General features: G+C 41.6%; 2 protein-coding genes across 3 annotated transcripts; both read right to left on the bottom strand.

Annotated features, from left to right (window-relative positions):
* Positions 1-6726: 6726 nt before the first annotated feature.
* On the bottom strand, positions 6727-9784 carry LOC124688742 (F-box/FBD/LRR-repeat protein At5g56420-like). 2 transcript variants are annotated; one of them, XM_047222380.1, is made up of 5 exons: positions 9484-9784; positions 8511-9375; positions 8030-8182; positions 7760-7946; positions 6727-7001 (listed from the first exon to the last, which is right to left on the bottom strand). In XM_047222380.1, exons 2-5 carry the CDS (start codon positions 9351-9353, stop codon positions 6916-6918), a joined length of 1269 nt encoding a protein of 422 aa, XP_047078336.1. In that variant the 5' UTR covers positions 9354-9375; positions 9484-9784; the 3' UTR covers positions 6727-6915. The 2 variants fall into 2 exon arrangements, with proteins under 2 accessions (XP_047078336.1, XP_047078335.1); XM_047222379.1 differs by having other exon boundaries at positions 8511-9784.
* A 2681-nt stretch (positions 9785-12465) lies between these two features.
* LOC124693404 (N-alpha-acetyltransferase 35, NatC auxiliary subunit-like) lies at positions 12466-22813 on the bottom strand. The gene is made up of 16 exons (XM_047226880.1): positions 22678-22813; positions 21804-21871; positions 21104-21262; positions 20854-21021; positions 19769-19922; positions 19189-19268; positions 17402-17674; positions 17149-17292; positions 15838-15972; positions 15599-15697; positions 14835-14891; positions 14545-14749; positions 13435-13553; positions 13261-13329; positions 13078-13176; positions 12466-12993 (listed from the first exon to the last, which is right to left on the bottom strand). The coding sequence occupies exons 1-16, from the start codon at positions 22796-22798 to the stop codon at positions 12754-12756; spliced, it is 2190 nt and encodes a 729-aa protein (XP_047082836.1). The 5' UTR covers positions 22799-22813; the 3' UTR covers positions 12466-12753.
* Between the last annotated feature and the right edge of the window lie 3646 nt (positions 22814-26459).

The raw sequence follows: 26459 nt of genomic DNA, 5'->3' as shown, positions 1-26459 counted from the left end.
ATCATTGATGTATACCATGAATGTCCCCTCAATTCCTCTAGAGTGAGGCAGTGATGACTGCTACGTTTCTTATCAATCGCATGCCCTCAAGAATACTAGATATGAAATCTCCTTGCGAACTATTGCTAGGAGAGAACAAGTTTGTGGTTCCGCCAAAGGTGTTTGACTCCTCGGTGACAAAACTTGACCCTAGAGCTATTAAGTGCATCTTCAAATCTTTAGATAGGAATTCCAGAAAATCCAAATAAAATAAAATACTAATAATGGGCATAGGAATTATGTTTTCCACCCAATTTTATTTTTGTAAATCATTCTCTTTATAAGAACATACGGAGAAAACATTTAAATCATTTCCATCTCAATATTCAAGGATGTCATGTTATCCTCATCTCATTTATTTTATTTTCTTTTGGAAATGAATAAAATACATCATAAATATGGAATGCAATAAAATTCCAATAACACCACAAATAAATATTTTCCAAACCATTTTTTTTTTGGAAATGTCATATTATTTCCTCTCTTGGGAAAGTCATATTATTCACTCTATAAATAAGACAGTAAGGTTTGGACAAATGTTTTAAATACCACTTAGATCCAAGTGATAAAGCACAACACACAAATCGAATTTGTATAAAATTTCCTCAACCAAGATTTATAATTTTCGATAGTCATATCAATCCACTCTTATATGATGTTTTGAGCATGGCTGAGAAAAGTTTAAACAAGTCCGGAAAAGTTTCAATTTCTTCGAAAATTTCAACAAAGACAAGAAGTTCAATGAACATATTTTATTATATTTACATTCCAAAATTTTGGAAAATTTTGGGATGTTACAATTGGCTATCCTGATGGACAACAAGAATATAAATGTTGGAGTCCCTCTAAGCGACACACATTTGTAAGTCTTGATGTTACTTTCTAGGAATATAACCCCTTTTATGGTGAAAAAAGGGAAATTTGAGTGCTATATTTGAAGGGCTTGACCAGCCACTGAATATTGTTGGTCAAGAGGGGGAGAGTGCAAGTGGCAGAAGTGCAAGTAACAACAGCTGTCCTCATGTGGAGCAACAACAACCTCAATAGCCTATGATAGTTGAGTCTATACCACTTGTTGTACCAGAATTGTCACATGTTAGAAGCTGGCCAAAGCCAAATGAAGAGCAGGATCTTCGTTTTGACTCACGGAGACCAAGGATTGAAGAACAGGGGGAGCCACAGCCGTAGGGGAAATTACAGGTTGTTAAGGCTGATGTGCCTGAAGAAAGGTCAACAAGCAATATAATGGAATCGTCGGATTTGCCTATTGCTTTAAGGATGGGGACAAGAGCAGCTACCTTCAAAGAAATCGATAGATATGGCTTGGTACACAACATCAATAACTATTTATCTTATGAAGCTTTATCCCCGCCATACAAGGCATTTGTAGCGTCTCTCCAGTTCATTATAATTCCAACAGATAGATTGGAGGGCAGCCAAGCGGGATCAGAAGTGGTTTGCAGCTTTGAACGAAAAATTGGAGGCATTGAGGAAGAACAAGACTTGGGAATTGACTACTTTTCCTAGAGAAAAGAATGCAGTCCGTTGTAAATGGGTATATATAGAGAGGTACAAAGCGAGATTGGTAGCTAGAGGGTACAGTCAAACGTACGGAATTGACTATGATGAAGCATTTGCACATGTGGAAATCTCATGTGCAACAAACTATGGATGGCCCTTACACCAGTTGGATGTGAAAAATGCCGAAGTGTTAGCCACTCTTCCTCTTCTACAATATCTATAGTACCTAATTTTTAAAAAAAAAGATAAGACAAGTGTTTGGCTAGGCAACAGTCGACTGGTGCGTTTGGTTGCGTCGCTAGCCTGGGCAAAGTCCAGCTACATAGCTCGGCTCAGCTGACTTTGCCATGCCTGTACGGTTCGCAATCATACCAAGCAACTAACAAAGCCAGTTTCCATCACAGGGCCAAAAGAGAGAAAGTGGCTGCTGGCGCTTCTGGAAACTGAAACCTGCACGATACAGGACAGTGCTTCAGGTGTCCTCAACTAATATAGACACGACAATAGCTTGGCAAACAGCATCATGATGTATTGGAACTAACCTATATTGTTTTTTTCTCAAAATGTCCTCGTCCAGCATTCTTTGTTACACAGGGATCAAGTCGAGATAAAGATATGTCTGACCATTCAGATGCCTCGGTGCTCAGCAGGGTTTCAGTCTAACAACAGGCTAGGAAAAATAGAAAAGCCAAAGGCACGAACTGTTATTTTAATAAATTATTAAACCTTGAAGAAAAGCAGAGGACATGGTTTTGCATAGATGGTACAGGTTTATGGGCACAACCCACACTGGTAATGTGTGGTAATGGTAACCATTGTATTGTCAATTTATCACCAGTAATTACAGAGTAAATATAATATCCGAGCCTTTCTGGTCTCCACTAACGTGTCACCCAATTTTACGAAGCATTACGAATATACAATATAAAAATGGTTTTGTAAAGGGTGACATTCACTAAATTAATGTGTAGTCACAGCAGACATGATAGATGAAGCAGTAAGATTGCAGAAACATACAAATAATGAAGAATGACAAAAGAACTTACCGTCTGATCGAGAACATGGGTCAATGATGATAATGTGGTCATGAAGTACTGAGGATATTGCAATTTTGCAAATTCACTTGTCAAACATTTCTAAATTCAGTGTGCACAGCTTGCACACAAATGATTGTCCTTTGTTTTTTCGGCTCCTATTGCGCTCACGAGTTTCTATATGATACATCACATTAAGTAAGATATAATAGAATAAGTAATATCGTGCTTCAAAAAAAAGTAAGATATAATAGAATAATGTACATGAAAAAACATTTAATAATACAGAACCATCATTATATATACATGATATGCCTCAGTGTTACCCAGCTGCAGAGTGAACATCTCAAGAATTGGAGAGTGTTGGAGAATGCACACTAGGTCAGTAGCCGTGACCACTCATTGAGGAGCAGTGTCTTTAAGTTGCCAAATACAGGGTGCCATTTTAGATCTCATCTGTAGATAAACTGGACAAATTGAAAATTTTATAAGAAACCACAGGAGAAAAGTTTCATCACGGGTTACAGCAGGATGCAAGGAGCTCTGAGACTCTAGAAGACAAAATAGTTTAGGTTAATAGGATTTCAGGTAGATACTTTAAATTTCAAACTGGACAAACATCAAACAACAAAAAAGAACTTTGAGACTCGAGAAAACGAAATAACTTAAGTTAGTAGGAAGTAATTGTTGAAGCTACACCTTGCAGCTCCCTCTTCTTCTACTCTTCTACCTCTCTCAATTTTCTTGTCCTCCCATGAACACAAACGCACACACAAGAGCACACAGGAAAACACACACACTACACCAAGGAAAAACAGGGACTTTGTCGAGATTCTATTCCTTGGCACTCATAACGGCTACTTCCTTGAGAGAAGATAGCAAGCAACAATGCTGGGAGAAACGAAGAACCTGACCTGCTTACGAGAAAAAAGAGGAAGGAGACTTAACTACCGTGCATGCAGGGGCAAAAGGGGAAGGTGATCAATTCTTTCTCTCCTGGCTATCTCTCGCTAATCTCTCCTTAATAAACGTGCCCAAAGTTATACGCCCTAAGCTGTGGTACGGAGGGAGTACATAGTTTTCTCTGCGCGTAGGCCTCGAATGAAACTTGATTACAATGCATTAAATAAGGCCACACACTTGCTAAACCACCTGACCTATTCCTAAGCCAAACGGGCATGATCTGCCTGCAGCTACATCTATATGCAAGGAATCAGACACGTGCACCTCTTCTTTGACTAACTTGATCACTCCTAGAGCTAGTCTTCCGCTAACACACACGAGCTTATCCATTTAGCTAGCATATGCATGCACTTATCTCAAACTAAACCAGACCATCAGCTTGTAAACACACCTGATCGCATCTGTAATGTGTGCATACTGCTGCAGCTTTCCAGCCGGTGACTCAATTATACGCACAACAAATTAAACATGATCTAATCACCTAGAGCTAGCACTAATAACAAGATTAGTTCCAACAGTAATTTCAAACATAAGTAAGAAGATGCAAAACTACACTTCACGTCCTACCCTAGATATATAACAGTTTATCCAATTGACCACTATGTTAATGTTATTAAATCGTTGATTTGACTTTTAAGACCCAATGGTGAATATAAAAGTACCAAACTATGGTAGTGAGAAAAACTATATGCAGGTTTAACAATGGATAGAGATATCACAATAGAAACTAGATGGCAAACACCAAGAAGAGTGAAAAGGCAGTAAATGCAACCATACCATTTCAATTTTGTAACCAGCTATCAACTCCAAATTCGCAGTATTGGGCAAACCATGGAGCAGCACCCCCTCGTCAACAGGATAAGCATGACAAGTTGACAACTGCACTCATCATCCACAAAATGCAGACCGATAAATTGACAGTAATCATCACATTTAGCGCCAAGCCCAACATAAGCTGTTACAAGAGATGGCATGTATTCAAGGGAAGGGGTCAAGCCACTATAACCATCAAGTTGCGGGGAGATAAGACCTGGGGCAAATATCCGAATGTGGAAATCCGGAGGGAACGAACAAAGGTCGGTAATGCACATACGCTTTAGTGATTTGGATGACATCCTGCGTGCATCAATTCTGCAACGTTGCATATTTAGATCCTCTAACACCAGGCAGCGCGAGAAATTCAGAGCAGAGCATTCTAGGTTAACTCGTTCAAGGCGCATGGTCTTTAAGTGCCGGGAGAAGAGAGGCACATCAAGTCTGGGGTCCTCCACGTCATAACCAGCACTGACTTGGAGCTCCTTAACATGGCAGTTTAGAGCATACTCGATCAGCAGCATGGTGTTCGTGTATGTGCTCCCCATCTCATTGTCAAGAGTGGCATCGATCTCACACTTGTCAAGAGGTGAGTTCCCTCAGATGTGGATGATGAGCTTCGCCAACTGCTCGAAACGCCCCCTTCTAGGGAACCGAGACATCACGTCAACGTGGAAGTCCAGGTTGGCGGTGCGCCTCCAATGGTCACGCCACCGGGTTTCGAGCACGCAGGTCTGCAGGGCATCACCCGGCGGCAGAAATGACAGTACATGCCGGAGGAGGTCGTCTGTGATCATTGCCGCTCGCGCCATCCTTCTTGGGCATTCCGTTGAACAGCTGGTGGGTGGGTGCTGTGTGAGCGGAGAGAAAATCAGCAGAAACGGGAGGAAAGAGGAGACATCCGTCGCCGGGTGTAGCATTACCAAGGCCGAAGGGAAATTAGAAGAGAAGAATGCAGCATCATCTCCTCACCTAGGACACGCCGGAGCTCCAGGCGCCGGCAGCCGCTGGGAAGACGGAGGAGCAGACGAATCGTATCGTGTACACCATCTAGAGAGGACTCGGAGTGAATGGGCTTTGGGCGTTTTGATCGTGTGGGGCCTGTGGATTTGTAGGAGTGGTTTAGCCTCTCTTTTTTCTTAGTTTAACGACTTAAATCATAATATTCAAAAAATAAATCTCATTAGTTCCTCGTCAGATTTTAGTTATAGTGGAGTTTTATCACCCAATGGTGAATTGTTTTTAACCACAATTCAAGTCTGACTTTCTTCCCAAGATCAAATCATCCATGGTGTCAATATTAGGCGCTAAGGTGGACACATGTGTTTCCGTATACATAGTGATAATTTTGGTCAAAGTCAAACTTTGTAAATTTTTCCAAGTAATGTAAAAAACGCAACATATCCAATGTCAATTTGATATTATTAGAACCATTTTCTTTCATACTATATGCATTTGTTCTTGTAGATGCTGACATATTTTTTCTATATTCTTCGGTCAAACTCTACAATACATGATCTTTACCAAGACTAATATTCAATGTATTCAGAAACATGGGAGTGTATATATACATATTTGGTCAAATTTAGTAAGGTTTGACTTTTGGCAAAATTTATAAGCCTTGTATTTTGGAACGGAGGTGCTAACTTCTGTCCTTTTCAGAGTCAAATGTTAAAGGCTACGTGGTCGCTTTTTTTTCAATGAACCTCATGGATGATCTCATTTAAAATCTAGGATGCTTCTGATTTTGCATAAAAGCGTTTTGAGTCAAATTCACCAATTAGGAAGTTGTTGTAACATCTCAACTCTTACCATCTTCACTTTAGTCGGTAAGTAGAGCTCGAGTTGTTCATTCTAATGAGGGTTAAGAAATTTATATGGAATGAGTCAACAAACAAGGGGCCATCATGAGTTACAAATTTCAAGCCATGCAAAGCCAGAATGCAATCGCCATAAAGGCTACTGCACAAAATAAAATAAAGACTACTAGCCAAACAAGATCTCGGTGTAGATGATTCTCAACTTGTGATCATCACCTCAATGTTATTATGTTAGTATTGATTTATGAAGAGGAAACTTATGTCGAGCTCAGCAGACCATGTACACAAAACGTTTTGCAAACTAGTGCGATCAAGCTGACAAACAGATTATTGAACACTGCAAAGGAGAAAAGGAGAAGGTGCATACACAAGGCGTCTGACTCCTGGTCCAACATTTCATCCAGAAGGTCAGAAAAACTCAAAAACTGAGACTCCTGCACAAGGAACTCATGATGACAAAAGGGGGCACACAGAATCAAATTCCCATTACTGACAACAGAACATAGTAATATTCTGACCAACCATGACACTACGACTTCAACCCACTGGAAACCATTATAATGAGTCACCACCAAACAACCAATCGACCCGGATTTTCAGCACGTTTCTAGAAGATAGGAAGCTGGAAACCAAATGCGGCGATAACAGACAACAGGACCACCATTGTAGACTTATTCGGACAAACATAGAAGGCTTTAGACCAATGTCACAAGGGGGGACGCATCTCAGGTGCCATCAATGGTAGAAACTGCAGCGACTGGTGCCGCAGTAGAGGGAAGCTGCGACTGCCGAGCCTTCTGAAAACTAAAGCCTGCACAAAACATGGCAATGGAATAAGTTTAGTTCTGACATCCAAAATGCCCTCGACTAATATAGATGGGAGAATAGATTGGCTAGCAGTTTGACATAGAGGAACTATCATGCAAGTCGACTAAATTTCTATTAAAAAAAATCAAATTGGCCTTGGCCAAATTTCTTTGTTAACACAAGTTTAGCCTTGTGAGAGCAATATGTATGACCATTCAGACGCCACAAGACTCGAGGGATTTTACTTCCAATAGTACTGTGGTATGAATGCAATCTATGTCCCCCATCAATCTATATTCATCAAACTGACAACAGGCTAGTAACAACAGGGAAAACAACGAGGCACCTGACTCTACCACCCATCAGTTTAAGATTGTTAGTAAAGTGGAATATGAACAAGAGCAAAGAAAAAATAGAATTTCAAGACACGAAGAGTTGCTATTTCCATCAGTACTTTAACAGTAAAAAAGCACAGGAACAAGCCCAAAATGATTTTGCATGGATGGAACAGACACGACGGCAATGTGTGGTAACTATCATATTATCAGCAGAAAATACAGAGCAATTAAATTACCTGAAACTTAACAACCATTTTGAAGTCCATCAGCATGTGATCAACGTACTAATGGATAGTGTATGCCAAATATTGAAGGATTTTTAAGGGGTGCCATAAACTCTAATTTGTTGTGTAATTACAGAAGACATGATAGAACAAGTATAGCAGAAGGATATATATCATGAAGAATGACAAAGGTAACTCACGATTTGAGCAAGAAAATAGGTCCTTGATGCTAATTTTCCCACGAGGTATGCCACATGTACTCAAGATCTTCAAAATATTGCGAATCCTCTCATCAACCTTTCTACATTCAATGTTGACAAGCTCAAGGTGTGCACACACAAATGATTGTTCCACCGTTTCTTGGGACTCTGTTACTCTAATGAGTATCTATGGTACAAAACATTAAGATAAATAGAATATACATTATAATTTCCTTACAAATACGACATCTTTATATATAGTGGATATACCTTAGGTTTACCAAGCTGAAGAGTGAGCACCTCAAGGATTGGAGTGTGTTTGAGAATGCAAACTAGATCACTAGCCATAAAACACTCATTGAGTAACAGAGTCTTTAGTTTGTCAAATATGGGGAACCATTCTGAACACCACAAGTGGCTAAACTGGACAAATTGTAAATGAAAAAGAAATGAACCGTGAGACTTTAGATGACAAAATAGTTAAGTTAAGTTAGTACTTAGTAGGATATTTTGTCAGATAATTCTAATTTCAAAAGTAACTAAGAAAAGACAAAAAAAAAAAAACTTAAGCCCCGCAAATATCACATTTTATCCAACCAGGGTATACTATGTTGTTAATTCATTGATTTGAGAGCTGTTGGTATAGACATAAAAATACCAAAACTGTGGTAATGAAAATAGACATACTACAAGGGGAACTGTGGGTGGAATATGACAGTAAGAGTAAAAGAGGCAGTAAGTGCAAATATACCATTCCATTTTCAGATACAAACTCCAAATTGACAGCATTGGTCAACCCATTGAGAACACCCTCGGAAACAGGACAATCATAACAACCACACTCATCACTCTCGCGACAGAAATCGAAGCAGTTATCATGAAGCCCAACATAAGCTGCTACCAAGAATGGCATGTACTCGATGAAAGGAGGAAAGCCATCAAACCCATCAAGTTGCAGTGAGATAAGGTTGGGAGCAAAAATCCGAGTGTGGACATCCTCAGCGAAGCAACAAGAGCCGGTAATGCACAGACGCTTCAGCGATTTGGATGATATCCGGTGTGCATAAATTATGCAATGTCGCATCTTTAGATCCTCTAATACCGGGCAGCGCGAGAAATTCAGAGCAGAGCATTGTAGCTTAACCCATTCGAGGTGTATGGTCTTTAAGTGCTGAGAGATGAGAGGCTTGTGGAGCTTCCGTTGACCCTCCCCGAAGTAATCAACAGTGACTAGGAGTTCCCTAACTTGGCACTCTAGAGCATACGCGATCAAAAGCTCGGTGTTTCTGTATGTGCCCTTCTCATCATCATCGCGACAGACATCGATGTTGCACTCGTCGAGAGGTGAGCTTCCACGGAGGTGGATGAATAGCTTCACCAACTGTTTGAGACGCTCGCAGCTCAGGGAACTTGACCTGTTGTCAACGATGAAATCCTGGGTGGCAGTGTGCCTCCAATGGTTGCGCCACCTGGTGTCTAGCACGCAGGTCTGCAGGGCATCTTCCAGCGGAAGAAATGACAGCACATGCCGGAGGAGGTCGTCGGTGAGGTCGCCGAAGCGATCCTTGCCGCCTGCCGTGGCCTTCTTGGACATTCCGTCGAACAGGTGGCAGGTGCTGCGTGGGCGGGGGGGAAATCAGCGGAGACGCGAGGAAAGATGGGGAATCCGTCGCTGAATGTAGCGCCACCAAATCGAACAGGGGAAAGAGAAGAGGCGAATGCACCCGTGGACACGCCGGAGCTCCAGGCGCCGGCAGCCGCGGGGAAGAAGGAGAACGAGACAACTCGTCAAGTCCCAATCCTCCTCAATTTACACCACAACGGGAGAGCACGGGAATCTCCGACGTGCTCGAGCTCGGGAGTGCGGAACTCGCATGCAGTCGGTACGAGGCGGCGCGGCGGGATCAACCCACCATCGATTTCGGAAGCCTCGCCGCACTCGAATCCCGACGGCGGCGCGGTGGTGGGAGGCGGGAGGAGGCGGCGATTGAAGTGGCGCAGGCGGTGGGGGGAGAAAGCCGGAGAGAGAGAGGGGGAGGATACAGGGGAATGTATCCTGTGCACCCAAGCAACTCATGCACCCATGCATCTAGCTCTGATTGAGAACTTTAAAAGTTTCAAAAAATTCTGACAGAAAGTTCGGGAATAGATAGTACTAGTATCTAACATGTAACAAAATTTCAAGTCTAAATTTGAAACACAGCTTCAAAATAAAAAATGACAAATTTGTTATGAATAGTGATAATGGGCTAAACTGAAAGCCCAACTTGTATTTGGCACTATTCATGGTCAGGTTTGTTTATTTTGTTTCTTGATCTCTATTATGAATTATGATTTGAAAATTGGTGACATGTTAGATCTGAGTACTATCTGTACACATAACCTTGGCTTTGATTTTTTTAAAACATTTAAAATAGTTAACCGGGGCTGGGTGCATGGGGTGCATGAGTTGCTTGGGTGCATAGGATACTTTCCCGAGGATACAGATACAGATACAGACGCCTGAAAAATGTAGAGCTCCGAACGGGCATATACACAGATTTTTTTCAGATTCACGGGGAGAATAGCTCCCTGTTTTTTGTTTTTTGTTTTTTTAAAGCCCTGTTTCATTTTATAGAACCAAAGTTACAAAAGACGATCAATTAAGGGGTAGTGTTTTGGAACATAGGAGCATATGCTTCCTTTATTTTCATATGCATCTAATACATATTTTAAAATTTCAAAAAAAAAGCTGAAGTAAAAAAATTCACACGTACATCTTCACGTGCTACACGCTCACAAAGTCATTTCAGCTAAAATCGACTTATCATGTGGTCTGCGTAAAAATACAAAATTCAGTGCTAAGAATAAGAGTATTCATAAGATAATTTTTATCCTTTTTACATAGACCACAGAAAAAACTATTTTTCATGAATCATGAAACTTGGTGAACTCACATATATTATGGAGATGTAAATGTGGAAGTTTTTGTAAATTTTTATTGACACTTCTAAATATTTTTTTTTACTAGAGGGAGCATATCGTGAGCCGAATTGAATTTCTAATCAAGTTAACCAGAGCCAAAACTAGGAATGCCCCTCGGCTAGGAGTGTAAACGGATCGAATCGATCGGATTTTGTTCATACTATATCCTTTACCATATATTTTTTCTCGGATTCGAATCGGTGCGGATATTGATCGGTTTCGGATTCGAATGCGGATATACCGGACTGCGGATTCGAATCGGAAATAAAACGGACTCGGACCGGAAACAAAAAATAGTCGAATTTATGCTCTCATCGGTAGATAGTTATAGTTCTTGCAAATATTTAAGATATATTTAAACTTTTAATCTTGTATAGTTAAGAAAAAAGAGACACAATACACTAAAACTCAAGCATTGATAGAAACTTAGAGCTACATGGTTGCTAAATGAATTTGGTAACTCATTAACCACTAACTTTTCAAGATTGTCCTTGACTTTTGACTCAAAAATCGGATTATCCGGTTTAAAATCTTCGTATTATCCTACTTAAATTTCGGATAATTCATATCCGCATGTTATTTAGTATACCATATCTTACACCGTATCCGAAGAACCACTTCGGAATTGGATATCCTTATCAGCCGGATTCTTTAAAATCAAATATGGATATCTTAAAACGGATTCGGCGGTGATTTCGGTGCGAAAATTATCCTATCCATTTACACTCATACCTCAAACATAGCACCGATTATTACAAAGCGATGGTCACCACTTTTATAACCAGCACTCGCAAAAACTGAGCCACATCTAAAATAAAACCAAACATTTAGTCTTCAACATTCACTGAAACCTTAGCTTCTTCTCAACACCCCAGAGAGCAGAGATCACATCACAACATGGACAGTCATCATCCGGACGTACACACATCTTCTCTACCAGTAGGTTTATCCACAGAAACTTAATTTGGCTCCCAGGTGCATATGCTCCCTCTACAAAAAAAATTATATTTTGAAGTGTTGAAAAATTTTAACAAAAAATTATATATGTACCCTCCATAATATATGTGTGTTCATTAAGTTTCGTGAAAACCCGATGATTTTTGTGGTCTATGTAAAAGAGAGAAAATAATTCTTGTGAAAAATCTTATTTTAGCACCAAATTTTGTCTGTTTTACACACGCCACACGAAAAGTTGATTTTTCATGAAATAACTTTGTGACACTTGAAGATTTATATGCAAATATTTTATTTTAAACTTTTTAACATTTCAAAATGTATCTAAGCTGCATTTTAAAATAAATATGCATATGCTCCTATGTGCCACTCCTATGTGCCAAAACATCACTCCCGTTTATCCACAAATTTCCTGCATTCTAAATCCATATTTATGGGAACTGGCTCGCTTTTGTCATAACACTCGTAGGGTTGCAGATGGCCACGAGCAAAGTACACTTTGTAAAAGTACACTGTATAGACATGGTTATTCGCTCTGTAGTCTGTATAACCGTCGCAATGCCAGCATCAGTGTATCAAGAGGAAACTAGCGTCGTTACTTCACTACACTGTTTACACAAAAGGTCTTGCCATGCCTTAACCTCTAACACGAAGTATAAAAGTACAAGATCCAGGCACCGGAGAAGGTTAGCCCTGGTCTGGATTCATCTTGCCTTTACATGGCCTCAACACAGAACCATGGCTCAAGGAAAGTGTTGTAGTGAGAACTGCAAAAACAGTAATTCCAATGGATCCAATTTGCAGGAGAACCTCTCGCCTGAATTACAGATCATTTGTATAGTGTGCTATTCCAGAACAATAATATCAAAATTTGCTTGAAAAAATAAAAGCCAGGGCCATGAGCTTTTCTCCCGGCATTTGCTATATTCTTCGTGTTGTGTCTACAAAATTGTTACATCGCACAACCTAAGAGGGGCTTTGCATGAACCAATGGACAATGGGGAATAACGGACCTGAACTGTGCCACCACACAAAAAAACAGTGTCAGAATCTTTTTACCCTGCCTTGAGAAGAAACTATGATCTCTTTACAACTGCAACCGCAAAGTGGGGGTGGTGCGTGAACTCAAACGAAACCCTCAACGATGGATCGCCAGCACCGACGTGGTTGATAATGTTTAGGGCTATCCGGTTGTGCTCCGCAACCTGTTCTATCTGGCGGATTTCTGCAAGCTTTTCTAGGTCACCTGCGAAGCTGCCTTTCAAGGAGGGGATTATCTTCTGGATTTCCTTGAAAAAATTATATTTCATTACATCCTGTGACAACAATATTTCATGGTTAGGTCGAAATAAGCAGAGGGAAAAGCTAGTGAAATAAGGATTTCATGACTGAGTACTAACTGCCATGTGTGCCTGGGCAGCCGCTTCTTTAAAACTGTAGTAGGTAATGCCCTCGGGAATTCGTGCTTTCTGGAGAAGATCAAAATGCTGCATGAATCTCTGGGAAGAGAGGATCAAGATTTGTCAGATGTCTAAGCCATATTTAGAAGGATGTAAGAATTCACAACACTAAATTTGGCCCACCTCTTGTTCACTATTAAAGATACTTGGTAACTGGAATGACTTGCTTTCGTTCCTCAGGGCAGCCAGCAACTGCATTACCAAGAAAAATATTGTTTAGATGCAAAGAGGAACATTAGTATTAAAATATATGCTCTGGATTTTATGGAGATGAGGTATTGTAGTAGCCATGTGTACCATTGAGAGTCCTTCTGATAGTAAAACATAGCACTGAAGCAATAAACATGAAGCTGGAAATGCTGCATCTCGTCCGGAGTCCTTTGAATGATCCTTCTTCTTTTTCCCTTTTCTACGTGCTGAACCAGAAATAGGAATATTCCCCCAAAAAAATAACGGTAAGTACAAATTAGACAACAATCTATTAATTGAGACATATTGAAAAAAAACGGCATGCCATTTTATAAAAATGAAGTGAAGATAAAATTAAAATACTCCCTCCAGCCCTAAATACTTGTCGCAGATTTTGGCAAAATGTATGCTAAAATATGTCTAGATTCACTGAACGTGCAACATTTAGGGCCAGAGGAGTAATTTTATTCACACTGATGTTACCATGAATAACTAGTATATGCATACTATCACTAAATAGACCCCCAAAATAGGATGTTTTGACTTCATGCACTTACGTATATCATTCTGTTTATTTTCTTTTCAGCTTCTGGATAGCAATGTATGATTATTTAGCTAAACTGTCTCCCGTCAGAATTTTGCAATCTATCCTCCCGCAGTTTTGTTATTTTTCTTAATTCTCACTAGTTTTCCAAATGGATCCTAAAAGGAAGACGACATGAAGCAGCAAGAGATAACATGCAACTCGAACCATCAAGGTGTTGACATATCTCCTAAGAGGCTAAGACATTCAGAATAATGTATGGTCCTTTTTATAATACTCCCTCCGTTTTTGTATACAAGACCACTATCTTATTTTTCAGATACCAAGAAAGCAAAGGCAACTAATAAATAGCAGGATTAATCCTTTGGAAAACCTCTCGCATTTTGGGCTAACTGAACATGTTGCATGTGGTCTCTTTTCTCTATGGCTGCATGCAGTGCTCACACCAATAAACATCATCGTACGAGGTAAAAATCTAATCATTTTTTCTCGGGAAGAGATATTGGCCTTGTATATGTAGAAAATATATTTTGGGCAGTGGCCTTGTAAACACATACAGAGGGAGTATCAAAAACTCTGCTAGATTTTTTAAATCTACAAGCACATTATCTAATTGCAAATCTAATCAAAATATTAAGAATCTAAGATAATACTGAATAGACATAGTAACTTACCGTTTTCGTTGCTAGCAAGGATTCGTAACTGCATCTTCTCTATCAGCTTTATAAACGCAACATGCATGTACCAGTACACCATACAGTATTCACTCGGAGAATACAGGTCAAGCTCAAAACCCAATATGAGAAACCGAGAAGCAATCCAGTATGTCTGTTCTTGAGACCAAACAAGTAGTTGCTTTGATACTCTCATGCAGATGTTCTGCGCCATCAACGAAAACAATTTTAAGCATGCAGATTATATTACAACTAGTTATTATTACAGCGCACAGTTACATCAGAGATACCTCATGGGCCAAGACATTTCTGGTTTCACCAAACTCTCTTTTCAATGCAAGCTCCAACTGCAATATGTACAGGCAGAAAGCATTATAGTGCAAGAACTAGACATGAGCAAGGGTCAAGCTATCATAATCATAAGCCCTAAATCTTTACTATTAAGGTAAAACCCGTGATGGTGTCACTTAAAACTATTTACATGAGAAATGCCACCGTGCTGGCATCAAAGATGGTAGTTCCATGAAAGACGTGGCTCAAACAGCTTACTGCTGGGCGCTGGCATTACCTTGGTGAGAACTTGTTTTCTTGTTGCGGCCTTAGTTTAATTAATCAGCACACTGCACTGTTATACTCCCTCCGTTTATAAATAGATGTCTGAGATTTGTCTATTTATGGACAGAGGTAGTATAATAATTATGTTTCTAGCAAAGAAGATAAGAATACAAGATTTCATGGATAGTAAAGGATGCCATTAATTTGCTCCTTTTGCCAGAATTTCTTGGTTTCAAAGGTGAACCGTTCAGGTAACCAAGTTGCTCATTAACTGGCTAGGCTAGGGAATTGTGAGTTCAGTGAGCGTGTGTGGATTGGACAGTGCCCTCCCTGTGTGATGATGCTGATCTATAGCAGGTGTTATCCAAACTTTATACATTGATTTAATACAAGCCCAAGTGTATTTTCCAAGGTTAAAAAGAGAAGCAAGAAGACAGCATTAATGCGTACCAATGCAAACACCAAAAGAGATAAAGTAAAAAATACTTGCATAACAAACCTGTATGGAAATGGTACTCCAATCCTGCAAGCTCTTCCCAAGCTTGCGCCGTTGCCATGCAGTGTTTGTACAGAGAATTTTGAGCAAATTGAAAACCAACTACAAGGGCATTAACACACTTAATCAAAGATACACAAGAAACTCCAGATGGATATTTTGTATGACACTGTGACTACATGAGGAATAACCATGGAATGATTATGACGTGAAGGCTAAAAAAGGAATAATTGGCGGCTGACCTGACCTAGCTGCACTACAAATTCATTTGTCTGGAATTCCTTATCTCCTACAATGTCCGGCAATGATAAAGCCCTTGAAATCACATCACAAATCAAGTCTCTCCCATAAAGCTTGCCATCTTGAATCAATAAAGTCTGCTTCAATGAATTTTTGCATCATTGTTAATGTATATAAGAGGGAAACGGTGAATGAAGTATAACATAACTCAATGAATTTAAATTGAACAGGAAGATGAGGAAATTTATATAATTTTACAAGAGTAAACCTATGGAACAAAAGATGGGCCAGCTATCGGGAATAAACAAAAGCCTTATTGAAGTAAGAAAATCGCAGAGCTATTTCTATACCACCGAGGGATCAATCTGTAAAGGAAAAAAATGTTCTGAGGTAGCAATCTACTACAAAATATGATAGGGCCATAAGACAGAAAGAAAGATGGATGGGTATGTGCAAAAAGTAGCTAAGCAACATGTCTGTTAAAAATAAGTAAAAGTAGTTGGTGGCTATGCAAATCGGCAGCCAAGAGCATATGCTCCCAAGATGAAACAAATGATGTTCTTAATATATATAAAAACTGACAAAAAAATACACATGTACATGTCCATGCCCTATACGTACATGTAAATTTCCATGGAAAAAAGATAAGTTTTGTGGCCTGTGCGAAAAAAAAAAATTTGTGCTTCCAAAATTGCATTTTCAGAGCACCCGGTTTTGTTTTTTTCGCTGAGGGCACAACATATGTCCTTTCTTCATGAAATTTTGCACATAGATGAGAGCCGGACATGTATATAGTCAATTATTGATTTTTCTAAAAACAAATAATGACTTTACAGTTCATCCGAGCATATGCTCCAAGGAGCCAAAACACCGCTCACGTCTTTTGCTATGATAACTTCTACAACTGTTTAGACTCGTGACACTCAGAAAGTCGAACTTAACATATCATACTAAATGAGATACCAAATCAGGAGTACTGTTAGCTGCATAACTACAACATTTTACATACTCCACAACCAAAGAAAGAAATGGCTTAAAACCTAATTTGTGCAGCCATCTAATGAATAGTTCATATACATATATACAAGGGAAAAACAAATGTCATACATAGATGATAGAAAGTACAAAACCTTTTCAATATCCACATAGCAGACAGACATTAGTCATGATTGTATGTAGCAGAAATTTCTATCAAGGAGATACTGTACCAATAGCGCAAACTACAAGCAGCTACTAAGACAATAATGGCAGATGAGTCATACTCACACACCTATGATACAGAAGGTCATTGAAGAATATTAAGTGTAACCCACCTGAAGAAATGCTCTAGGAACCAAATCGGGTATGGATTTTTGGAACTGTGCAATGAATTGAAGCACATTCTCAAGCACAGGATCAAGCGATAAAGCACAAATGATATCTAGATCATGCAGAAGCTTCTCAAAGTACCTAATTGCCTGTCACAATGTAGTTACAAGAATGATTATGAAGTTGAGAAGGAGCATATAGAAATAATTCTGTAATATAAAAGTTTAAATTGTAATTAGGTCACCACTGTGAACTTACATCGCCCCAGGCAAGTATTTCAACAGCACGTGGTGGTGCTGGACTCAGAAGTCTGCTGTTTAAGCTGACATCAAAGCCAATAGGGCAGCAACCTGATGCAGTGGTGCAGCTTGCATCACCTTGATGCAATGTAATGTCAGACTGAGACTTAAGGAACTCTTGAGACTTCAGCATCAAGCTAAGCTCAGTCAAGCATGATGTAATATGCTTGCGAGCCAAATCCAATCCTCTTCCATTTGGTCTCCTCATGCACGTAACAACATGGTGGAAATGCTGTATAACCACGAAAAGATGAAAACAGTCAGAAACCAATGAAAGCGAGGCGACGCCTTATTCATAGACAGCCATCTATAGGAGCGGCCCAGCCCAGATATGCCTAACCCTACCACGAGTCCACTATGCAACATTGCAACCGCTCCTGTTTCACTTTCCACTCGTCCCTACCTCTTCCCAACGAAGCAGCCTGCAGCCGCCTCCCCTGCAGCCAGTCGGAGGCGACCCAACCGGCGGCGACCCCTCCCAGTTCCCACCTACCCCTATCATCCGCGACGAAGAAGCCGCCCCCCTCTTGGTCTTGGCACCTCAGAGGAGATCTGGCGGAGAAGGAGCTGGCCGCCTGAGGAGAGAGCTCCTCTCTCTCACTCAATCTATTCGATTCTGTGACCGGTCTGTTCTCCTCTCTCGTTCCCCTATATTTCCCTCTCTCTGGCCCCCAATTTCCCTCCCATCCCGCCGAATTTCTGTGTTCCCGCTCGCTTGCTCGTTTTCCTGCTCGAGCTTGTCCATGGCGTCTAAATTCGGCCAGAGCGACGCCTTCTCGCCTTGACGACGCCTCAAAGCACCAAATCGGACGCCTTAGACAAGAATCTAAGGCGAGCACGACGCCTTGACGTTGCCGGGCGCTCTGACTCCACACGTCACCTAGGCGAAGACTAAGCGACGCCTTAAAAACCATGTGTATGAGGTTTCCTCATTCACACAATGACATGTAGAAATGCTACACAGCCATACAGAAGTGTGACTACATTTAGAAATCGATGGAAACCCCTCTTATGCATCAATTTCAGAAATGACCACCCAGGATTAATATTAGTTGTCTTTATTTGCACCGTTCCCTATTAAGTACTCCGTTCCAAATTAGTTCCCACCCACGATTAATCTTAGTGGTCTTTATTTGCACATGCATATCCATACCAAAGCTGCAACAACTAATTTGGAACGGAGGGAGTACAACATAACATTTGGTTTAAGTAACAATACAACAATTGCAATCAACGCATATAATGGGTAAAGTGGTGTATATGCAATTATGCACAACAAACATCTTAGTGGTCTTCATTTGCACATGCGTATCTAGACCAAAGCTGCGACAACTAATTTGGAACGGAGGGAGTACAACATAACATTTGGTTTAAGTAACAATACAACAATTGCAATCAATGCATATAATGGGTAAAGTGGTGTATATGCAGTTATGCACAACAAACTCTCTGCCCCCTCCCCCTCCCCCTCTCACAGAAAATTTTAAGTAGAAAATTGAGGGTTGCTACTCAATTCATTGCCATTTCAGTTCCACCTCATTGTCTCACTGACAGTTGTCCAGGATTTTATTTAGATATCATCGGTTCTAACTTGACTTGACATTGCTTAATTTGAACTACTGTGTTATCACAATGACAGAGCATAAACATAGAGAACCAACATCACCATAAACATGTGAACTCTCTGCATTGAAAAATTGACCGAACAATTTAGTAAAGAATTTAAAAGGAAACATGGGTTAAGACCTTACGAAAACGTAATCTGCATAACAACGCTCTGCAGTAATCCTCTTCCAGAGCAGGATTATCCTGCAGGGATTCAAGACCTGCAGTAAGTAACCTAGTTAATAACACAAAACCTCAAACTGTACAGGTCCAAATAAGATATGCTAAGCATTTACCAAGTAGTTCATTAAATTCACTTTTATTCCAATGCTCAGCATCCAATTTTCTTTTATTATTTTTTATTGCAATATAAAGACTAAAGTACATGTATTTTAAGATGAAGGACCTACTTAGCTTCACAAACTTCATATACAAAATAAATTTGATGCAGACTAATCAGCGGTTTCCATAGTTTCCAAACTGAACGAAAACTAGTTGTAATAAAAAAAAACAAGCGTATATGCCTCGTGTATATTAGTAAAAGACTACAATTTGTCCTGTTATTAGCAAACTTAATGTATCAGCAGCCTCAACTGTACTGCTGAAACTAAACGGACGAACATGCCCTCAGTAAACTAATAAGAAGGAACACATTTTACACAATACAAAATAACAAACATTTAACTGTATCAAACGATACATGTATTGAGAATGCAAGTACCTTCTAGTGTCTTTTTCTTGGACAATGCTTGGGATTTACATGCACGCAACTGACGAGATATTGTCTCTTCAACCGAGTTCAGAACTGACAAGCACTTGTCATCACCTTCATCTTTCAAAGCCAGTCCAAAAGACATTGTAAAGAGGTCTTCTTCCTACAAAAGTAGGATTATACCTTATGTGATGATAAGTGAAAATATTGGGCCTCAGACAAAAAAAAATATTTAAATTTGTCTGATAATAGCAAGACCAAACAGTATTGACATTTCATGTGCATGCCACATCCTATGAGGTATCTAAGCACAGCCCAATCAACACAGAACCCTAAAGAGCAAGCAGAGCTACCCATATGGGTTGAGCAAAAGCACAGGAAAACCAAAACCAGAACAGGAGACCGAACCAAACATGCTGAATTGCCAGTTAATTCAGTGTCTGTTTTTCATTTCAGTTGGCAGTTGATGAAAACTAAATTCAAGTTCAGTGAATTTTGTTTTTATAGGCTCTCACTAACCTAATTCACTGAACCAACCAAACTACCCGACTCACAGCCTAATAAAGGCGGTTGTATTCATTCCTGGTGAAGTTCACCATGACAGATCTCTGGAATGTAAAGAAAAAATATGGTATAGATAATCAATGAAAATGAGGGTTTCTTTAAGGTTATACCACCACTCTCAGATTGCAATCTCCATTTTAGGTGTAGTAGAAGAAAGAGCACAAATGCATTTCTCCAGAAATATTTATACATATAAGATGAAAAATTATGCATTACATATTCAGCCCATAAGAGGTAGTCTGACATGAGACAATGTGTGCTGCATAGGATTCTCCGCATTTCAGTAGAAACAATACGTATCAACTCGTATCTGAAACATAATACTCCCTCCGGTTCAAAATAATTGCCTAAAAACAGATGTATATATACACTAAAACATGCTAGATACATCCATTTCTGGACAATTGTTTTGAACCGGAGGGAGTAGCATAAACCCACATGCCCAGCTAAGTTATGTCAAGATTCAGAGTCTAAGACAGATAAATGAAATAAGGGGGAAATGACAATAAGATTTTCCAACTGAAAAATACCTCGTGAGTTCGGGCAGTCGAAACGACAGAAATGAGAGCATTACACGTAGCACGCAAAATCCTGCAGAAGCTATTTAGAACAGCATGCGATGCAATCCTCTCAATTTTGACAAGGTAGATACATGTGAAGACGGTTTGTGCTAGAGTGTGACCCTTGTGCCATGTTGCCTGAAAAATAAAGCATGCCGGTAAAGTAGTTTAGGTAAATTAAACACCTAAATACATTTGATGCAAGATTGCAGTGAAGTACCTCACATGAGAAAAGATGATCGATGACATCAAGGGTGCGTTGAATGTCAAGTGTTTTGTCGAAACTAAGAGGAACTGGGGCAATGCCATCTTCTATGGCTTCCTCGATGGAATAATAGCCGCTTCTCTCCATCCCAGAATCCATTTTAGGATCCATTATCTGTATTAAGGAGTAGACACTGAGAATTGAGAACTATAATCAAGTAATAAAATTGGCGTCCAACGTTTTAAATGGTAAATGCTCCACTCAGCAGGCATATAAGACCACGATATCCTGAAGTAATACAAATATATATAATCACAATTTTGAGAATTGTCTTGGTCATCATGCATTTGAAAGTTTACAGACCCGTGAACAGTTGCCGTGAGACTCATCATTCATGAGTAATTCCAAGCTTAAGGCATATATCCAAAATCCAAATCAAAGTACTTAAGTGCGAGTCTCATTTAACAACCTTGCATATCTACAATTCAATAAAGCAACTAATATATTCAAGTTTCATGTAACTAACACTAAAAGCATCTATCGGCTAGTTATTAATTACTATGTCTTGCATGTCAACTGAATAGGAAGAACTGGTTGCGTAAAATAATTCAGTGCGCACAAAATCCTCATTTCGAAACTCGCTCTGCAGTGTACACAATAGAAAGAAAAGCGTCTAAACACACCAAAAGAGCAGGGGGAACAGTGCGGTCCTTACTTCCAATGCAGACATTGCGGCAAACAAACTGAAGTTCTCCCCATGTACAAGATCCCCATCTTGGAGATCTACAAGCATTAAAGAAGAATTAGAAGGACAACAGCCGACAGAAAATGAACCAACCACCAGATCTCAGCTCGATTATCAGGCATCATATGACAGCCTTAGATACGTTTACATTGTCGCAGACTCCTTTCGGAAGGCCCCAAACCAGTGATGGCACCGTCAAGCACAGGGCTAACTGAGCCAGGGAGTCCAAAATAATATCCATAATAAGTCACATTGGTTGGTTTCCTACCAGACCCTAACTGACCCTTTAGCTTCTGTCAATGGGATTCTCTCTTTTGAATTATCAGGATACTGATCCATGCATCAGGACTAGGAGGTCAATCAGAAAATTAGAAGATAATGGCCCCACGAACTATGCCCAAGTAACCTCAAAACAGGCACTATAGCACAGATCCAATACAGATGCAAGCAAGACAACTCCCAAGCCCAACCGTATTGATGATTTACCACCTAAACTCATGCAAACAGAAACCTACTCCCGAGCCCTTGACAATCGGTTCTATCACGAACGGAGAAACCCATTATCTGAATCGTTCCATTTGTACGCCTCAACTCAACAGCATTACATGCTCTCCATCAGAAAGACAGTAACAGCAGCAGGAACACAGGTCCACTACTTATCCGTGCGCGTCCTACAACAGTGCAAACACGCATCTCGCGTTACTGAACCTAACAACGTGCACTCGCCCAGACACAACACCCGAGGCCAAACACGCATGATCCAGTACACGTTAGTTAGCAGGGTTGACAGCTTGGCGCGACAGCAAACAGGGCCTGGGGCGGGAAACGCGGGCATCGAGCTTACCAGCGCAGGCGGCGGCGACGAGCTGCGAGGCGTCGGCCCAGACGCCCTGGTCGCTGGACGGGGGTATGGACGGCGGCGGCGGTGGCGGCGGGGGGCCCGCGGACGAGGAGCTCGCCTCCATCGGATCTGGCGAGGGGAATAATGAGCGGTGAACGCCGGAGCCGCACGGACGGCGATCGGGGCAGGGGTAGGGCTCCCTTACCAGCAGGAGGAAGGGAGGGAGGAACGAATCGCCGGCGTCCGGTGGGGTCTTCGTCGCCGCCGACGGAAGGGGAGAGGGGAGTGGGAGGCGGCTTTGGCGGCGGCGGGGCGGGGCGGGTCGAAGGAAGGGGTTTCGGCAACGGGTTGTGCCGCGAGGCGAGGCGCACGCGCGTGCTGCGAAGAGTGAAGAATCTGTGGGCTCACTTGTTAGATTTCGTTGCTCTGCGGCAGTGAAAACCTTTTCCCCCAAGATTCACTCCGTAGTTGGTATATCCATTCATTTACTATTTATTTATCTAAGACCATCTCCACCGGCACCCCAAATAGGCGCCGGCAGGGGCGCCGGCACAGCATCCTCCATTTGGGGGAGCTGCTCCTACACCGGTGCCCCCCATCACCTCTTGGCACGTGGACGGTGCCGGTGCCGGTACCGGCGGAGACATGAACGTGGAGAGATGAACATGGACGGTGCCGGTGCCGGCGGAGACATGAACATGGAGGGTGCCGGGGGAGACGCCAATGCAGCTCACGACGCCATCACCTCTTGGCCGATGCGCTCGCGGTACATCTCGTGCCACGCCCGCGCCAAGGGGTCCATCTTCTCCATGTCGCCCATCAAGATCTTCGATTCTTGGAGACATTTTGGCCAACGATAGCTGCGTCGCTTCGTTGGGGGCCTTCATGGCAGCGGCGTGAGCTTCCATATTCGCCGCCTCCACCCTCTCCCTCTCCAACTCGATCTTGGTGTCTTGCTTATCGAGGATGGTCTTCCACACGACGACGGTTCTATCGGCGTGCTTCCTTGTTCTCCACCGAGAATGAGGTGATCATCTTCTCGATGGAGGCGTCCATGGCTGCCAATATCGGCGCCGCATTCCTGTCGGCCTTGGCCTTCTTGTTGCCAATGGGGCGCCCGGTGGAGGCGCCGGCTGGATCGACCGGCCCATCTCCCCGTCCTTCAAGAGAGTGTGGACAGTGTCGTCCCATTTCTTGCAACCTTGGAGCTTGTTGTAGCAGTGCATAAAGGGGAAGTCTTTGTCCTCGTGTTGGTGCTTGTACATTTCGAGGGTAGACAACATCTACAATATATGATGCAAAGCAATGGAAAACAAGTTGGATCATCAATTCATATGCAACAACATGGATCATCAATTCATATGCAACAACATTGATCATCAATTCATATGTAACAACATGGATCATCAATTCATATGCAACAACATGGATCATCATAAGATAGGCGTAGATCATACCCAATCCACCATCGTCTTGCCGCTCTCCTTCCGTGCCTTGATTTCGAAAAAGAACTACTAATGCTTAACTTGTCGAGGAATCTTTCATCAGTGGTTGTGAATGACTGACTTTTTCAATCCTTTCGACTTTGGTTCCGGAGGAGCAAGTTAGAAAGGTTGAGAAATAGAATTATCTGATTTGATTCGTTTCCAATAGTTATGAGATGATCATCTTAGGGTGATCCTTTTGTCAACGGACGGTGCTCCTATTTCACTCGTAGTCTCTGAAGGATGAGAACCCACTATGTGGTTATAAAAAGATTCACTCTGCCGACGATTATAAGTCAACGAGTCTCGGGAACAAACTATTCATTTACTCCGGATTTATCATGTAACACAATATGTTCCACGTAACATGCTCTTGTAACATTGCACCCTTTGAAAGTTTATAACAATATAATCGCATGGTGCCGTATTACAATGTTTTTTCTTTATATAAACAAAAATATATTAATATAAGATGATAGCAAGGACACCTCATCTCCGTAACACCTTAACATCCACGGGCAATTTCAAACATCCGGATGCACGGTATGACTTTAGTCTAAATATGCGCCCGTAGATTAGGCACCACCCACACACACTGCAATGGTTGCTTCAACCCATAGAATGACGGGTGGTACACCTTGGCATCCATATCGTAGAATGCCGCTTGTTTCCCATCCTCGGAATACCTTGGAAAGTAGATCTTGTTTCCATGCCCAGTTTCGGGCAACACCATGGAGTATGAGGTCCTGTAGTCTAGAAACAATGTCGAGCCACCAATGTCCTGCACCTCCGTCCAAGCCATCTCCTCCTCGTTAAGCTTGAACACACGTGGTGGCTCGTTAGCATTGCGCACGAACACAGAGACAAGATCCCCTCCCACTTCAACCAGGTAGCAAAACTCCCTCCCCTCGTGGTCGTCACCAAAGAATTCCATCTCCATTTGAATTGGTTTAGGGTGCGTTTGGTTTCACGCCAGGATCCGCCTTACCAAAATAATGGCACGCGGGCAACCATCTATTCCTATTTGGTTTGGCTCCAAATATTTGGCAAGCCCAAGCTAGTCTGTGCCTCCCAATACATTTTCACGCCAATTCGTGGGCGTGCCGATGGCGGCCGAATCGTTCACCAAAATTTTGGCTGCCAAATATTTGGAAGGGCGTCGTTGGGGCTGAATCCAAACGTACCCTTAGGCTTCTCCAAGATCTTCCATGTGTCGCTTGTCGGGTCAAGCGTACCGAGACTGCCCATTCTACTAATGCAATAGAACTTGCCATGGAAAAAGACGGGGTTGGCATATGCGACTGTGAATGGGGCTCCTTCATAGTATTCGAAATGTTGTTCTGTCCAATCGTCCTCGTTCTGCCGACACGTGAGCACGCCAACCGCTTTGCCATCGTGCCTACTGCAGACACCGAAGAAGACGCAGTCTGGAGATGTCGGGTCAACCGAGGACCATGACATACCCATGAAGTGGTACTTCCTCTCGAGCATGGCGACTTCCATGATGTCTCTGGTGAACGGGTTTATGATGTAGATGTCATCGATGTCAACAGCTGTCGACACGGCCACCCAGCCATCTTTGGAGGACCGGAATATATGCCGGTCATGTTGGCCTTCGATTTCGGACATCTCGAATGTTTCAACCCTTATGGTGTACTCCTGGCAGCGTAGAGGGTCGAACAGCTTGCACACCCCGTCTCGGCCGGAGCAGTGCATGAGCCAAGGCCACACCTTGGCTTGCTCAACCGGGTTGGACACCATGCTCCATGACTTGCACACGGCCGGAAACCGGAGACCATCCACCAGTGATACCTTGGAGACCACCATCTCCAACAATTTTAACGGCAGCTCATGCCATGGCCGCGTATTACGAGATGATGACACATCCTCTTCCAAACTAAGGATGGACTCACAATCCTTTTCAGCTTCAGACCCAAGTCGATCACTGCATAACAACAATTCTGTTTCTTTCACCATCGTTGGTGATGGAGGAACGGCCCAGAAGACAATTAACAAGCAGCAACAAAAATTTGAGCGATTTATTTGCCTTGGTTGATCCAGATTTCTGACATGGTAAAGTCATCTCATATAAGGTGACATGTATTCCATTACAAACAAGCTAACAAAGCACCATATGATAAAAATGATGAGTAAAACTGGTAATTATCCCGTTTGTTCCTCAATCCCTTAGCCTGATAACAAACAGGGCGGGGGAGAGCTGAGACCTTGCAATAAACAATCTGTTGTTGTCAGTTGTCATACAGAACAAGAAACATACGGCTATCCAAACAACTGGTTATT

Source organism: Lolium rigidum, chromosome 2 (assembly GCF_022539505.1).
Source record: "Lolium rigidum isolate FL_2022 chromosome 2, APGP_CSIRO_Lrig_0.1, whole genome shotgun sequence".
Lineage (NCBI taxonomy): Eukaryota > Viridiplantae > Streptophyta > Magnoliopsida > Poales > Poaceae > Lolium > Lolium rigidum.
This window is presented reverse-complemented; position numbering and strand designations above follow the sequence as displayed.

Bases quoted from the DNA above. Each gene is read 5' to 3' on its own strand.
- LOC124693404 (XM_047226880.1), bottom strand. From the start codon at position 22,798: ATGGAGGCGAGCTCCTCGTCCGCGGGCCCCCCGCCGCCACCGCCGCCG. The intron at 21,263-21,803 runs GTAAGGACCGCA...TCCTTAATACAG, and splicing joins CCGCAATGTCTGCATTGGAA to ATAATGGATCCTAAAATGGA. The intron at 13,330-13,434 runs GTACACATGGCT...TTGGTAATGCAG, and splicing joins TATCAGAAGGACTCTCAATG to TTGCTGGCTGCCCTGAGGAA.
- LOC124688742 (XM_047222379.1), bottom strand. From the start codon at position 9,353: ATGTCCAAGAAGGCCACGGCAGGCGGCAAGGATCGCTTCGGCGACCTC. The intron at 8,183-8,510 runs GTATATTTGCAC...CAATTTGTCCAG, and splicing joins TTGTATCTGAAAATGGAATG to TTTAGCCACTTGTGGTGTTC. The intron at 7,002-7,759 runs GTGAGTTACCTT...TGTTTTGTGCAG, and splicing joins CCTATTTTCTTGCTCAAATC to GCTTTAGTTTTCAGAAGGCT.